Source organism: Pseudochaenichthys georgianus, chromosome 17 (assembly GCF_902827115.2).
Source record: "Pseudochaenichthys georgianus chromosome 17, fPseGeo1.2, whole genome shotgun sequence".
In the NCBI taxonomy this organism is placed as follows: domain Eukaryota; kingdom Metazoa; phylum Chordata; class Actinopteri; order Perciformes; family Channichthyidae; genus Pseudochaenichthys; species Pseudochaenichthys georgianus.
Window position 1 is genome coordinate 42,206,710 of NC_047519.1, and position 16,625 is coordinate 42,223,334.

Genomic DNA, 16,625 nt, shown 5'->3' on the forward strand with positions numbered 1-16,625 from the left:
ACAACGTTCAGCTATTATTGAGATCATTAATGAGTTTGATGTATTTTCTGGATATAATGGAAAATCCTTGAGACCCAGATCCAAATGAGTTGAGACGCAGTGGTGATTAATACTGTGATTTATATTAAGATAGACCCTAAAAAAATATCTTAGATCCTTTGTTAAATAACAGAAGCACATTACACCCGCTATGTGAACTCAAGAGTTTTTTATTATGGGACATTATTGATCACTAGATGTTTGTCTTTACACATTAATTTCTGTTCCAACCTTTTCATATTGAATTACAAAATTCATTGCATACATACATTTTAACTAGGACTGTCAAGTTAACGCGTTAATAAAAAAAAATTAACGCCACTAATTATTTTAACGCGATTAACGCATGTGTATTTTTTTTCCTCGGCCGCCCCGTAGTTTCAGAGCGCATCGAGTTTAAAATACCATCTACAAACTGATGCTGCTGACAGCCCCACTCCTGCCGCCTGCTTGCAGCATACCACACTTCCACGCTCACCGGCAGGCACCGACTGGCCATCGGGAGGACCGGGAGGGTGTGTGTATGTGTGGCCCGAGCGAGCGAGAGAGAGACCTTACGTGCATTGTTGTTGTTGTTAGCATCGGGTGCTAGCTAGCTGCGCTAACGGATATAAGGAGCTGTTTAAATGAAAACAGAGGAGCTCTATCCACACAACTGCGCCGAGCACTTGACTTTATGCAGGAAGCAGACAGCGGGACATTGTACGAACAGTCAGCACACTCATGATTGCAGCAACATGATTGCAGCGTCCAGGCAGCTCCCGTTCGAGCATATGCCTTGAGTTGCACATAGCTTCAACGATCCAGCACACACACACACACACACACACACACACACACACACACACACACACACACACACACACACACACACACACACACACACACACACACACACACACACACACACACACTCGCACACACACACACACGCACACACACACACACACACACACACACACACACACACACACACACACACACACACACACACACACACACACACACACACACACACACACACACACACACCTTTTGTATTGTATGAGAGAGGTTCCAGGTTGTTGTGTTTAATATTCATGAGAATATTTGTCATTGTTCAAATGATAATAAACATTAGCATAAAGCATATTTGTCCACTCATATGTTGATAAGAGTATTAAAAACTTGAAAAATATTCCTCTAAGGTACATTTAGAACAGATCAAAAATGTGCGATTAATTTGCGATTAATCGCGATTAACTATGGACAATCATGCGATTAATCGCGATTAAATATTTTAATCGACTGACAGCCCTAATTTTAACCTTTCATTTTACAAAATAAAACATTGACATTACACCTTTAGTTATTGTGGAAAGCCAAAGAAAACACATCTGTATAACATTTTAAAAGCATTAATTCACGATGTACATATTTTTCTTGTAAAAGCGAAAGCTATCAAAGAACAAATGAGTTTACAGTACATTACTATTGTTTAGAAGTTTAACATCTTGGTTCTTGACGATCTGTCACCCTGTTAGTATTTAATTGTAACTATCCGCTGAAATAATTGATAATACTATAAATTACATCAAACAACAAAATCAAAAAGGTGACTGTGAAGATTAACAAGGAGGTATTCTAGAGGATCAGACTGTATCATGAAAACCTGTGCAACTGTTTGTTTATCCAAAACACCAACCCCAAATATTTTCCACAATGGTACAAATGTTGTCAATTTGTGAAGGTCTGTCCTCAGCATCCCTCCTGGCCCTCCTTTCCTCCTCTGCTCTTATTCTCCTGCTCTCCTTCTCCATTTATCTTTTGATAGCTGCTTTTAGCCTTTCCTCCTCTGCCGGCGAGGGGCAATCGGGCTTAAGTGGTTAAATGCCTGAAAGGTACTGAATAAATGTTTCGCAAATAATCACTTTTGTCGAAGGTATGATATGAGAGTTGAAATGTGTGACCTAATTAAGCTCAGATGCTGTGAAACAGAGAAAGGTGAACTATGATTTAAAACCTTGAGATACAGCACCCTCATGTGGCTGGTAAACAGGGGTGGAAGACGAAAGAGAACATATTACTGTAAGGCCTACATTTATCATTTATATTCAAGAAAATATTACAATCGCATTACCAGCTAAATGTACTAGAAGTACCAACAACGCCCATTAGGTGACATAATGACCCTGTGTGAGTGGTATATTATGTTTTTTTGTTTTTATTGTGTGCTAGTAGTATAAATAGCATTGTAATGCTGCCAAGGATTTACATTGTAAAGATTTTAAATTTGCCCACAAACAAAAGGCAAGTCCCTGCAAGTGACTGTATACTCATGGGCCCCACAACATCCCTAATACAGGTACACAAACTAATTTTAAATACATGAAGCCACACATTGAGTTACAACATTTTATTGACATTCTTGAATTCAATAACATAAAAGCACATTTTGTTAATGTATGTTGGTTCTGGCATGTCTTTGAACTAAGTTTAAAGATGTTTTCACTTTCAGTTAAATGCATGGAAGCAACCGTCATACAACTTGAAGATAAATGAAAAACACTAACATTTTTGATCAGTTTACTAAATATTAAAACATATATTTTAGATAATGAAGCGTGAACCTGCCTGAACTCTTATTCAGAATTTGCACTTATTTTTCGTATACAGCTATCACATGTGAGCAAGAAATGAACTGCAGCCTCTACAAAGTCCTCTTAGGCACTGATAAACAAACATGTCTATTGTTATATTATGCTAATACAAGGCATTACATGAATCATTCAAGAGGATACATTATAAATTGCTTCATTCAAAGATTCTTTATTCTAATCTCCTTAATACCGTAGATTTCTCCTAAACTCACCAAAAGTCAGCATCACATAAAGCCTCATTTGCATATGTAAACATAACTAATAATATAAAATATACAGAATTTAGTTTTTAAAGGTTTGTAATGTGATCTTGTGTAAAATAAATATATTTTGATCAACTCCTTCCCTCTGATTGGTCGAGGACTCCCTGCTCCAGAGCTTATTAAGTGTCTCCTCTTCTATAACCCAGATTAGTTTGCATGTAGTGATTGGTTATCCTAACCAATTAAAAAGTTCAGCTATTATTGAGATAATTAAGGAGTTTAAGGTATTTTATGGATATAAAGGTCAATAATGGAACATCCTTAAAGTTACCACAATTTAAAATGCTCAGATTTACCACACGTTCATTTCCAGTTGGTTTTAATGGGTTCAGGCATTATTTCTTATCTTCTATAATGATATATAAACAAATAATTTAGATCCAATGGTGAATAATACTGTGATTTCTAATAAGATAGACCCTAAAAACGCTCTTTTAATCTTAGATAAACAACAAAAACACATAAAACACTCAATGTGAAGTCAACAGTCTTTTATTATGGCACATTATTAATCACCTGATGTTTGTCTTTACACATTAAGGTGTATACCACACTCTAAAAACGAATTCAGGCGATCTTTCACCTCCATGCATTAATTAAATGCATGTTTGCAAGATACAAATGTGAGTTAATTGATTTAGATAAACATTTTAAGTTGCAAACATTAATTTATAAGTTGTGTTGACGTAATAATGTTGGTAATTACATCAACTTAATATTGTGTGTAATTTGAACTCTGATTTCTGCGTTAATTGACTTAAAACAAAATTCAAGTTGTAGTAAGTAATGCAGTTGGCTTGATAACTTAATTGTTCTACACCTTGATTTAAGGTTTTCAAGTCCACTCCCACTTAACATGCCTGGACAAGTTCGCACAGTAAAGACAAATATAAATATACAAAGGACATTTTAAGGTGAGTATCATCTTTTGTCATTCAAATACAGTAGATAGCCTTGTCGTTGCACTGTATAGGCAAATTGCTGTTTGACCAAAATGAGCCGCCTTTGAACTGTGAATAGTTCTGTGAGAGGATACAAAGTAGTAGAGGCTACTGTGAGAGTAAAAATACTTTGGTTACTATTGTGATATCGCTTTTTATTAAAAATGAATCGCGGTGAAGCAGATCAAGGGCATGCTGAGAAGGTACACTAAAACTTGCACGGTTGGGATTGACAAAATCTGTACACATGCATTTAAACACTAGGCAAAGTACTCAAAACCACCTCTGTGTGTCTTCAGGACCACATTGCCATGACGACGCACACATTCAGACTCAATAGGGGAAAATACTACCGGCGTTGCTTCAGCAGCTGGTAATAATGGCTCTGAATTCGCTAAGAGTGACAGTTTAAAAAGTATGCAGTTACCTAATTCATTATCTCTGATGCCTATTATTTAATGAACCTATTATTTAATGTGCTTCAAAAGGACATGAATATCGACTTCATCAGTGACCGGTCCACCCACGATCTGACCATACGATGGCAACCATCGTGGTCGAGGGAAACAAATGAATGAGCATTCTGCATTAAATGTGTTCATACTGTTTGAAATAATGACTGCCGGCAGTGTAAACATCTTTGTTACATCTTTTGTCAAATGGATGTGTGTGATCTGCCGACTGATGGCCATTGAGAGTTTGTTTCTGTAGTTCTACAAAAACTTTACAGATTTTACATATTAGGCGCTGGTTTTAAACTTGCAAAGGCCTCTAACTTCGATGTGATGGCAGCATGTACTTGCTGTTTCCCCATGTCCCATGGCAATATGGCTAATGTGTTTATTTATTATTTGTGGGGCAATTTAAATTTGTGTTATTCATCTTTTTTTTCAAGATTGAATTGAAGCTCAGCGCAAGTTCTTTCAGGAAGACTGGGTGTGTATACATTCACTCCGCAGCTGCTTATAACCAGCTCATCACAGGCGTTCTCTTTAACCTATTACATTTCACCTCATTCTCCAGCAGCCAATCACTGCGCTGCAGCCAAACTATAAAATGGTTCTCCTCTCTCCTGCAGTCAGCTGTAATTTCAGGTGTTCATGCACCTTATCGTACTGTATGGCATGTGTTTTTGTGTTATTTATTAACAGTAGTGCAAGTTTTGGTATGAAAATAAGGAACTCTAACATTTGGAATCATTAACTGTATTACACAGTTAAAAACAAACCACAAACAGTAACACTCAGATGGCCATATTATTTATAATGGCTGATGTCAAACAAAAAGGTTAAATAAGCTGAACAACTAAAAAGAATGTCTTGAAAATATTAAAAATAAATAATAAGAAAGTGTTTCAATCACAATCAATAAAAGGCAATACAGAACTGTATAACATCTCCTGATGTCAAAATATAAAATAATATAAAATAAAATCTGTACGTTTAGGAGCAATGTCTAACATGTGTAATTAACTTGTGAGTGTGTGAGGCCATTATGCCTAAATAAAAGTACTCAAGCTTTACTCTATTTTCAAGTTTTTCTTCAAAAAGATGAGTTTGTCTACGTTGTCAGCAGTGAGGGCAGATCTGTTGGCGGTAACTATGTCACCTGCCGTCGAGAAAACCCTCTCGCTGGGGACTGAGACTGACTCGGATGTGATTGAGCATGTTTGACGTGTTACCACTAGCATACCGCACCGCTGTCGAACAACGCCGACACACCGTCCTCGTCCGATCCACACCTCGCACCCCATCATTGTTGTAGTCCACCCCATCATTGTTGTAGTCCACAGGGAATCCGAAATGTTCCCACACACCTGATTTAAAAGAAGCAGGTGGGTCTTCTAGCTCCTGTGTGTTGTGTGAACTCGCCGTAGCTACTAACTTTTCTTCTTCATGTATTGTGTTCGTTTTGTTGTGTTTTGTTCTTGTTCTTCATTTGTTATTTATGGGCGGCTGGCTTTTAGGCGCAATACCGCCCCCTGGATTATATATAGTGTAATACTGCCCTGAGTGACAGACTTTTTTCCCACTCGTAAAAAAAGGCGTATTCGCCGTGTGACTGCATGCCAAACCGTGACGTCCGAACTGTGACGTCCGAACCGTGATGTCCGAACCGCGACGGTACGGGACAAATACGGATACCGTTAGACCCCTATCATGTGTTGAAATAAACAACTGCAGTTCAAAATAAACAGTGAATTGCCTAATGCTTTTGTTGTGGAATCAATTAATTTCTTTCTCTAAAGGCATACAAAAATGAAAAAGCTAAGAAAAATAACTATTGAATACAATATATTTGGAGCAACTTAATTTATAAATGGTTGTCAACTTAAAAACTTCTGTTCACAATTATGGTAATTAAGTACATACAACTTACAATTCCTTTTAAATCATGCGGTAAAACAAGTTGGAACAACTTAATTTTTTGAGTAATCAACTTCAAAACTTGTGTTTATGCTACCAATTATTAAGTAAGTGGTAATTAAAAACACCTCTGATTGTAGAGGAAAAGCCTTCTCCCCTAACTCAAATAACTTTGTTACTTTAAGACAATTTCATTAGAAGTTGTCTTAACTCAATAAACATTGATGCAAACTGTTCCGTTGATTTTCTTTGTTGAGCCAAGGCATTTGTTTTTAGAGTGCATCCTTTTCATATTTGATTTCAAAATTAATTACATACAGCATAAAGATTTGAACGTTTCGATTGTTATAGCAATCAAAGAGAAAATCAGAGATCTTAGTTCTGGACAATGTGTGACATTTGTTTAGTATTTGGTCACACCACGTAAACCTAGAAATAACTGATATAACTATAAATCACACCAAACAAATAACTCAGAAAGGGGACTGAAGATGAACAAGGAGGTTTGGTAAATCTGCTGCTGTCCAGCATCAGAAGGTCAGAATCTCTCATGCTACACATCTCAGTTGTTAGGTATTATCTAAAAAAGGAATCTATAAAATTGTACAGCTAGATTGATTTCTCTCAGCTGCCTGTCTGGCCCACCTTCCCTCCTCTTCTCTTATCCTCCTACTCTCCTCCTCCATTTCTCTTTTGTGATCTGCATTTAGCCTTTGCACCCTCTCCACGTCATCTTTAGCCGCTTTCACACCGCAGTACTTGGCGTACTTTAGTGCCGGCACTAAAGTACCACGGCACTGAATCCGTCAGGGGGCTAGTGCCAATCGCATTCACACCGCAGTACTTTCCCTGAGGCAAGATTACGCTGACGTCACTTCGTCTTATTCTTCTCTGGGTTTACTGGCAGGCCGCAAAACCACTTCACGGCGAGTACAAACAAAAACGAGAGAAGAAGAACTACACGGGGGGAGGGGGTATAAAGCCCACCCGCTGTATGAGGCGTTTGTTTACTTTCCGACCTCAGACATGATGGAGTTCATAAGGGTAATTTACAAATAAAATACCCCATTATAACAATGGACTTTATCTTTATGTATTTATTATATATTACCCCCTCAGGCTGATTTTGAAAAAGGACATTAACCATTATTTATCTAAAACAAATTACATGATAAATTACTTAGTGTTTATGTGTGTAAGACTTGTGTTTCTGCCCCTGCCATTGCTGCACAAGGTTGCAACATTGTAGATACATTCAACCACCGACACCTGTCTGCTCTCACATTCTTCTATTCTGCAAATTTGGGGTGGGACACAATAAATAAAGCTTCGTCAGTTTGTTTGTTTTATTGCACAGTCAAGACATAACAATAACGGCATCACGCTGTTCCAGGTGTGTCGTATGCATGTAAATAGTAGTTAAATAAAAGTGTGAAATGTAAAATAAAGTAGTTTCAAAACAATGTAACAGTGGCAGCAGCAGCAGACACACCTTAGTGCAAGTTAGGTGTCAGTATTAAAAAAACAGTGGCAATATATATATATATAATAACAATAGAACATCGTTACCACTCTTATTATTATGGTCTTTAATTTTTATATAGTCCTGCCTGAGTTTCTTTATTTTTACCCGGCATCCGTGTGCACTGTGCACGATTCCCAGCTCAAGTAGCTTTTGCAAACATCGCTCAAAACATTTGGAGTTGGGAACTGCTTTCTGTGGAAGCTGCTGCATCCCGTCCTCGGAGTAAATTGCCAGAAGCGCCGACACTTCCTCATCATTCCACCGCTCCGGTGTTGTAGTACGTGTGGTCATAACTGCTTTAAAGTACAAAAAAACTACTCGCTCAGGTGTGGATGTGGTTTTGTAGCGAGGAAAAAAATGGCTGCCTAACAAAAAAAATTCAGAGTCTAACGGTGCGTGGTTTGCAATTCGCCCAGCCAATAGAAATAGAATATAAATCGGCACTCTTTTATCACCAGGTTCGTACCACCTCTCTCGCAGGGACTGAAAATGGCCAACATTGTTCCCGGCACTGAGTAGTCCCGGTGGTGTGAACGTGACATTATTGGTACTAACGGAACTAAAGTACCAGGGAAAGTCCTGCGGTGTGAATGCGGCTTTTGACTTTTTTTAATTCTTCCTCATACTTTTTTGCTATTCTCTTCTCCATTTCCTCCTTCTCTTTGCATATTTCCTCTTCTTTCTCTTTAAGGATTCTCTGTCTTTCCTCTTCTAGCTCCCTCTCTGCCTCCTGGAACATGTCAGTGGTGTAATGGCTTCCTCCGTTTTTCTCTGTTATATTTCTGATCTTGTCGAGCAGCTCTCTGACCTGAGAACGATCCTTCAGGGCATTATTGAAGACGTGGTACTGGCCATTACATCTGGCCACAAGTTCCTGCAGCTCTTCACTTTCCTGCAAGAACTCTTCAATAGTTCCTTCAAGCAGATCACCGTGGGTAAAGAGAATCATGCTGTATCTGTCTGCATCTCCTCCAAAGATTTCCTGAATCTTCTGAACCGACTGCTTTTCTTCATCTGTGAATATGCCAAGTTTGATGACGATCAGGAAGACATGGGGTCCAGGAGAAGCAAAAGAAATGCTCTGGCCAACATCGTTTTTGGTCTTCTTTTCATCCAATTTGGTGTCATACAGACCTGGAGTGTCAATAACCTTAACTTTGTGTCCATCAACTTCACCAAAGGCATTAGAACAGTCTACAGTCAAGGATTTAACGGAGAACTTTGATGGAAAGTGCTTTTTTCCCAGAATGGTGTTTCCTGTGGCGCTCTTCCCAGCTCCGGTCTTCCCCACCATCACAATCCGGATGACATCATTATTGTACGTTTTCGATTCTGACGGGAAGGCTGAAAAATAAAGTTCAAGGTGTTCAACTTATTCCTTACAATAAGTTACATGGGGAAGTTTGTACTTCATGTTGTTTTTTGATTTTTTTTTAAATATTGAAGTTGAAAGCATCAATCTGGTGCACTTTGAGAGCAACATGAAGAGATCTATGGATACCGCTCTCAGCACCCAGATGAAACACAACTGTAAACAGATTTACTTTTTCTTTATGGATATTTTACAAATCACTCCCCTTTTCAAACTGTATTCTTGTTTTACTGCCATATAGTATTTCATACCTGTTTTTCATGTATTCTCTTATTGTTTGTATAACTATAATGATCATATGAAGGTGTGCCGTGGAAATAATCTTTTGAATAATTTGTAACAAAACCGTTCTAAACACTCAGAGAGTCCTTTAGCTCACCTGAGCCCCTCAGTCAGTCTGACAGGGGAGGACTCTCCTCCAGCTTGTTGTGGAAACAGCTCCTTATGTCCGTTAGTGCAGCTAGCTAACCAGATGCTAACATCACGGTCCCCGCTAGCACCGGTCCCTCTCTCCCTCTATCTCTCTCCCTCTCTCTCTCTCTCTCCCCCTCTCTCCCTCTCTCCCTCTCTCCCTCTCTCTCTCTCCCCCTCTCTGCCTCTCTCTCCCTCTCTCTCTCCCTCTCTCTCCCCCTCTCTCTCCCTCTCTCTCCCCCTCTCTCTCTCTGCACACTAAATGCGCTATTGCCATACACACACAGAGCCGAGCTTGAATGACACAAGCACACGTGTATTTCCATGCAATTCTCTGATTGGTCTGGTGACTTGCCTCTGTTGCATTCACTGAACATGGGAAATTGCAGTCCTGCCGTCCTCTCTTGTGTCATGATGAGGTTCACGTAAAGTACGGTTAATGTATTATATTATTGAGGTGTCTCAAATATAAGTCAATCAAGTGGCACCTGCTAACGGGGTGGTGGATGATAGGTTTACATCTAAAAACTTATTTTTCAAACATTATTATTTTTCTTTTTCTTTCTTTTGTTACTTTTTTTTTACTGGTTGGCGACCACAGGATTAGATAGTTAATGGTTAGTTAATGAGGAGTTCCTGAGTGACCAACCCAGTCTCACAACTAAACGTGTAATAACTACGTTGGTCCACAACTTGGGACGTAGTATTTCTACAAAAACGCCTCTGAAATTGTAAGATCCCTACGTTTTTTTTCACCATTCATTTCCAATGGCTGGCATCTATGTCACGTGATCTTCAACTTTCTCTCCACAAAAAAAAAACATGGCCAACCTTCGTTTTATTCTCGGTGGAAAATGCCTATTTTAAGGTTAGTTTGGCCATTAAAATGCATTTTGATGTCATTTGATGCGAGAAATATGAGTTGTTATTTCAGATTATTTGTGCAGTGGATGTGCAGACCTCATTTCAGACAGTTTGAAATGCGAGGGCTGTGGCCGGCAAGGGGTCTGCACTGAAAAAAAGGGGAAGGTGGGGTTGTTCAATTTGCAAATATGCAGTTAATATATGAGATAGAATGTATTCATGTTTCTCATCGAAACATCAATCAATCATGTAGAACTATTTTAATCTTGAGGGGTGTACGTTCTATAAGTCTCAATCATGTTAAGAAATAAGAAAAAAGTTATGTTTCTGTAACTCCGCCCACTGAGCACATACGTCAGCAGCTTGCTCTGCAGCTGATTACTCAGCTTTTAATTATTATTTACAAATATTTTATTCACAAATCAAAATGGTCGGACTCAAAACTGTACTTTAATAGTTTTGTAATTGAACCTGAACAATATGGCACTTTAAGGGACAAGATGTAAAGCAGAAAAAACATCGCAAAATGTCTTTATTTTAACAATGTGAAGCTTTTTTATTTATTTAATTTATTTGTTTAAAGGGGGGTGGGGGGAGGGGTTCTACCATCTTTTCTTCCCGTATCGGAGGAGTAAGCTGGTTCTCTCCCGAGAAGATCTCTACAAGGTAAAAGTTATTAAAAGTTATTACATGTCATCAATTGTTCGTCATCGTTACAGGTTATCACAAGACGCATTGTTTGCAAAAAGCAGATCGTTCACATTTGCCGTTACAACGAGCAACGTAAATACAGCTGTTAATTTGTAAACATTGTCATTCACTCACTGGTGTTAGCTAGGATAAAGCCATGAACATCATAAGGTGAGTTTATATTGATTGACAGCGTGTTTTTAGTGTGAGTATTTGTAGAGCGTAAGTCCGGCAGTTGCTTGAACCTTGTCCAAAGTTATGCACATTAAACCGAGCTCAGGCTCTGCATGTCTAGGCTACTCTTGTGTCGACTTTTAAGGGCGCTGAGGCAGGTTGTAGGCCTACCTTACATTAAGCGACCATCTTTACCCATTTAAGGTGTTGATTGTTAAAGATATATTACAATATTGTCTGTGGGACCGCAGTGTTTTCCCAAAAAAATTGTGTATAAAATGTTTTGGTGTAAAAAAAAAAGTATGTAAACCATTTTTTTTGCAAAAGGACTCTGCTTTGATCCGCTCTGTGTTCATGTAAATACCGTAAATACAGTGGATCAAAACTGAGACACAATGTTGTGTGTGGGGGTGTGTCCCTGAAAGCGACACTTGTGATTAGTTGTTCCTCGTCATGCACGAGCCGTGCGTGCAGTTGAAGGCCGTGTCCTGAAAAAAAGACATTGGAAGCCAGTGCACGTCTCCATTGATGAAACCAATGGAAATTAGCTCGCAACGCTGATGTGTATGGCTCCGTACAAAGTTGTACTTATTTGTGTGTGAATAATGAAATAATTGCAAATATGTTTTTCTGTGAAAGGTAATTAGTATGGAGAAGATCGACCTCAGCCTTTCTTTGAATATTGTTCAAAAGGCTCTGTAGTAAATGGTGAGTATTCAAATGTTTTGTGTGATTTACTTGACTAATTGAAAACTGGTATTGGTCTGACAATTTCTGAATATTTATTCATAATATTTACATACTGCAAACATTGCAGGGATATACACATGTTCTGATTTATTGGGCAACAGTTATTCAGAAAGTGAGAGGCAAAAGCCAAACATTCTGCGATAAAGCCTCCTTCACAAAAGGGATCATGTTTTGTTTTTTGAAATGGCTATAAGGGTGTTTCTTATATGTAGTATTACATTACAATAATACTTATTTTAAGTCGCTTTGGAAAACAACATCAACTAAATGAAATGTAATGTAGTCTAACCTGGTTGTTCTTCATGGGTGTACTTGATATAAAAAGTAATTCTCACTATATCACAACACCATTCAACAGCACCACAGATTCCATCCTCCAAAAAGAGCTTTTGTGAAAAAACCTGAGTTTTAACAAAAAGTAAGATCACCTCCATGAAGGAAGGATTTATTGCAGGACTTGTGTATTCGACTGCGTTTGATTTTGCTACTTTAGATTAACCTAATAAACTGACAGATGAGTTTGCACATTTAAATATAATATATAGTAACTTGCCTTGCCTTATCTTTCTCTCTACAGTGAATGTGGAAGTGTAAGGGGTGTCCAGTTGCTGTAGCAAGTAGGTCTGCACTACTTATACATTATAAACTTGAGCATCCACATTTTGGACGCACCATTCGCTATCCATGTACATATTTGAAATGCCCATGCACATTTAAGACATGGAATGCTTTAATTGTACACCAGAGTAAAGTGCATTCCACACAAGTTAGTCAGACCCAAAAAGAGTTATCTACTTTCAGTTGTCACATAATGTAAGTGCAATAAGGTATCTAATGAAAGGGAGTACTTTGTTCATATCAACACACATCTGAGAAAAAGTGAAAATGTCCCTTGCATGTTTGTTGGCTGTAGTTTTTTTTTCAAACTAGTATTTATGGAACATTTAAGTCCCATAAGAGTCGTCGACACACACCTCACACCTTAACTGATTTTGCACCTGGTATTGTGAAAACAACTACATCATCATCATCATCATCATCACCACCATCATCATCATCATCATCATCATCATCATCATCATCATCATCATCATCATCATCATCATTACATGATTCTTTTGATCATTGTCAGGACGAGGAAGAGGACATTTCTGTGACATCCTTAGATCATAAAAGCCAGGACAACGCACTCCCAAGAATTGTTGAGCAGCAGCTTGCAGCAGCGTTGTTGAAGTTGGAGTATTTACTGCATGTGCAAGGTACAGAAATTGATGAATTTCTGCAAGAACTCTACTACTTACTAAGCTCAGCATCAGTCCCACTTTCTAGAGGTTTAGTAAGTGAGATCCTTGAGCGTCATAACGTCCAAGTGGATGACTCTGTAGTGACTGAAATCGCCACAGCAGTTTGTTCATCTAACCCAGTTCATAAAGCAATTGAAAAAGGTGGCCCACTTAGCACTTCGTATCAACGTAAAACATTTTACAAAAATAAATTCAATGTTGTGGAACCAATCACCTACATACTTGATCGTAAAAACAAACACACTTTTCAGTATGTCCCATTGTTAAAATCCTTGCAGCAAATATTGAATTGCAAAGTCATTCTTGAAAAGATTATTGAAAGTCATTGTGGACAGCAGGACATAGAAATTGACCAATCGTTTGAATTCAGGTCCCCCGAAAATGGTTTGCATTTTAAAGAGAACAGCTTTTTGAATGCTGAGGAATCACGTATAATTACGTATATCACTGCGTAGCCTTTCCACTTCAGCTACCGCTTATGATGCTGGAGAATCCTCATCCTTGACTAGTGAGTGTGTTGACACTGAAGTACTCTCCTCAACAGAATCCCCTGGATCAAGGTCAGTTTGGCCCAGCATCTTCCCTGTTCCTCACTTTTGCTATGATGCAGAGTTGAAACTTGAGCGGGTTAATGCAACCTATATCGAAAATGGTACCTCACTTCTTCCAGATTTTAAACTGAGGTCGAACATTCTTCAAGGACTGGTGCAAGAAATAGTCCGGTACAAAGTTTATGTCAGTGATGAGCAGTTTAACATGGTTGGAATGGCCCTCATCTCAAAACATCCCTGCCTGACTGAGAAAGGCTCCCTTACTGAATATGCTGGTTGGAAAGCTAGCTTAAAGAATAAACTGGCCATCTACAGCACTCAGTTGAGAAAGCTTGGGTGTCCTGAGGTGATGGTTAATTCTGTTAAGAAAGGACCAGAGGGCAAATCAAGTCCTGCTTTTGGAATAAAAAAACCAAAGCGTTCAGAAGTAAACTACTGCCCCCTTTATCCTCTTGGAGAATCTGACGTGAGCCTTGAGAGTCTGAGAGTGGAGCTTCTATCAGATGTTAAGAAGAGGAACAACAGGGAGGTGGTTAAGAGGAAAATGGAAAATACTTTTGCATACAGGAGATATGAAGTGGTACGTGACGCACCCAAGGTACAAGACTTTCATGCAAGATGGCCAGCTCTCTTTGATATAAATGAGGTATGTCAATCAATCAATCAAAGTTTATTTATATAGCCCCCAATATCACAAGTTCAACCTATGTCTCAGGGGATTTTTAAGTTTGTACAGTATATGAATACCTAACAACCTGATACCATGATAACCTGCCAGGTGACAGACACAAACATCTCCGGGGAAGCTAGATTAGTACAGTACATATTTGGGATGCGAGTATACAGGTACAGAGAAAAAAAAGAAAGATATAAGGTGTCCACAGACAGTTTGAGCCTATCGCATGTAGTGGACATTTTTATTATATCCTTATATGCTTAAACCAAATGCTTCTCATAAATGTCATGTGCTGTTTTCTTCCTCTTCTCCTTTGGGTTTATTCCCAGGCGCTTCAAGGCCACAGAGCTGCTTTGGCTACTGGAAGACTCACACACAGTCATACAAGAACTTCCCTACTCTGAGAACCATTATGCTATCTACCGCTCAAGGACAGGTGTCTAATAACAATGTGACTGTGTGAACACAGATTTCTCACGTTCCCACTCATTTCCTATATAACCTTCGCTTTTACATTGTACTGCGCACACTCTCGCAGACTATTCTATGCTCTGTCAGACATGTGTCTATATTTATTGTATCATGTTATTTGAAGCTTCAAATAAATAACCAAACAGACAGCTCTGCTCGATTCACCATTTATTTGTTTTGATCACTTTGACTTGTACTCTCCAGCAGTGTTGGGTCCTAGATTTCCATAACAAGTGGCGTTGTCGGCAGGATCTCTGCAAGTTCGATTGGGGACACCTCCGGATCCTCGGATCCTCCTCTACCTCGACAGAAACCGTACAGGACGAGAGGACCAGCGCCGGGGTGGAACCGATTGACTTCACGAGATCCAACGAACTCAAAAGGCTTTCAATACTCGGTGAGATGTACAGAGTCTAAATTGTTTAAAGTTAAACGTAATTAAACTCGACATGACATTTATGAGAGGGACCGCTCGAAAGTAGGATATTTGGGATATCCATCGTGATTTGGGATTACGATCAGTTTTTGTGTGATTTGTACTGAGAAACAAATATCACATCATCGACGGATGAAAAAATAGTGTTTTGGTAACACGGGTGTTTTGGTAACACTTAAATACTTTGTTATGGGAGCAAAGCACAGGGGGTTTGTACACCCCCCTGAGGGTCCGATTGTGGATGTCATGCGAGCAAAATATGGTGAGGACAGTCTGTCTAAATTAAGTATATGGACGGAAATGTTCGGATTTCCTAAGGGAGGTTTTTTGAGTAAATAAAAAATCAAGAACCTAAAGAATAAATTACAAGAACATGAAGATGGAATGAAGGGTAAAAATAAAGTTAAAGTAAAAGACTTATAGGAAACTGGACACTCACAGAAAGTGTTTATAATACTGGGGAGTAAAAAAAAGGCAGTTGGCCTTGGGCATTAAAGAAAATATTAAGGTTGAAGATGAATGTGAAGAAAAGAAGGAAAATACATTATTTCCAAAAGACATGTAAACCCCAGACATCTCTGTGTCCTTCCATTGCAGGCCTGAATGACCTCTCCTCGACTCTGGGTATCGCTTCCCTCCTCCGGCGTACAACCCTGGCAATCCGGTTGGAACACCTCAACCACCTCCACCGCCACTACAAGCCCCAGCCATGCAGTCAGCGTCAACTCCAAGCTCGTCCACCCCCATCAGGCCCAAGTAGATGGGGACAACAGCGGGATAAACACACCCGATGCCCTAGGACACCAAGCAGGTGTTTGGGAAACACACCTCAGTAATGCCTTTCTCAACGGACTCACAGACACAGCGCAAGCTGAGCAAAATGCTGGCCGCTCACAATACCGAGGGAGAGGCAGAGGAGGTTTTCAGAGGCAGAGGACGAGAAGCAAGACCTTCATTTGACGAAAGATGTTTTCAAGTGTGGCAGTGTTGATCATTGGATTATGGGACTGCTCACAGAACACTGGCAGTGGAGGCAGAGGGGGACAGCAAGGACGGGGCCACCATTCACAAAGACTGACCTACACCAGATGGGGAGGAAGGGGCCCAATCGAGCGAGACGGAAATTCAGCCAGCACCTACACACACAGAATAT

At 39.3% G+C, this 16,625-nt stretch overlaps 1 protein-coding gene across 1 annotated transcript; it reads right to left on the reverse strand.

Annotated features, from left to right (window-relative positions):
* Nucleotides 1-6,623: 6,623 nt before the first annotated feature.
* Nucleotides 6,624-16,219, reverse strand: LOC117462667 (GTPase IMAP family member 4-like). The gene is made up of 4 exons (XM_071206415.1): nt 16,156-16,219; nt 13,033-13,149; nt 8,371-9,117; nt 6,624-6,981 (listed from the first exon to the last, which is right to left on the reverse strand). The coding sequence occupies exons 1-4, from the start codon at nt 16,217-16,219 to the stop codon at nt 6,842-6,844; spliced, it is 1,068 nt and encodes a 355-aa protein (XP_071062516.1). The 3' UTR covers nt 6,624-6,841.
* Nucleotides 16,220-16,625: the final 406 nt, after the last annotated feature.

Bases quoted from the DNA above. Each gene is read 5' to 3' on its own strand.
- LOC117462667 (XM_071206415.1), bottom strand. From the start codon at position 16,219: ATGGGGGTGGACGAGCTTGGAGTTGACGCTGACTGCATGGCTGGGGCT. The intron at 13,150-16,155 runs GTGGTTGAGGTG...AATGATCAAAAG, and splicing joins GGCTTGTAGTGGCGGTGGAG to AATCATGTAATGATGATGAT. The intron at 6,982-8,370 runs GCCGCATTCACA...AAGCGGCTAAAG, and splicing joins AGAATTAAAAAAAGTCAAAA to ATGACGTGGAGAGGGTGCAA.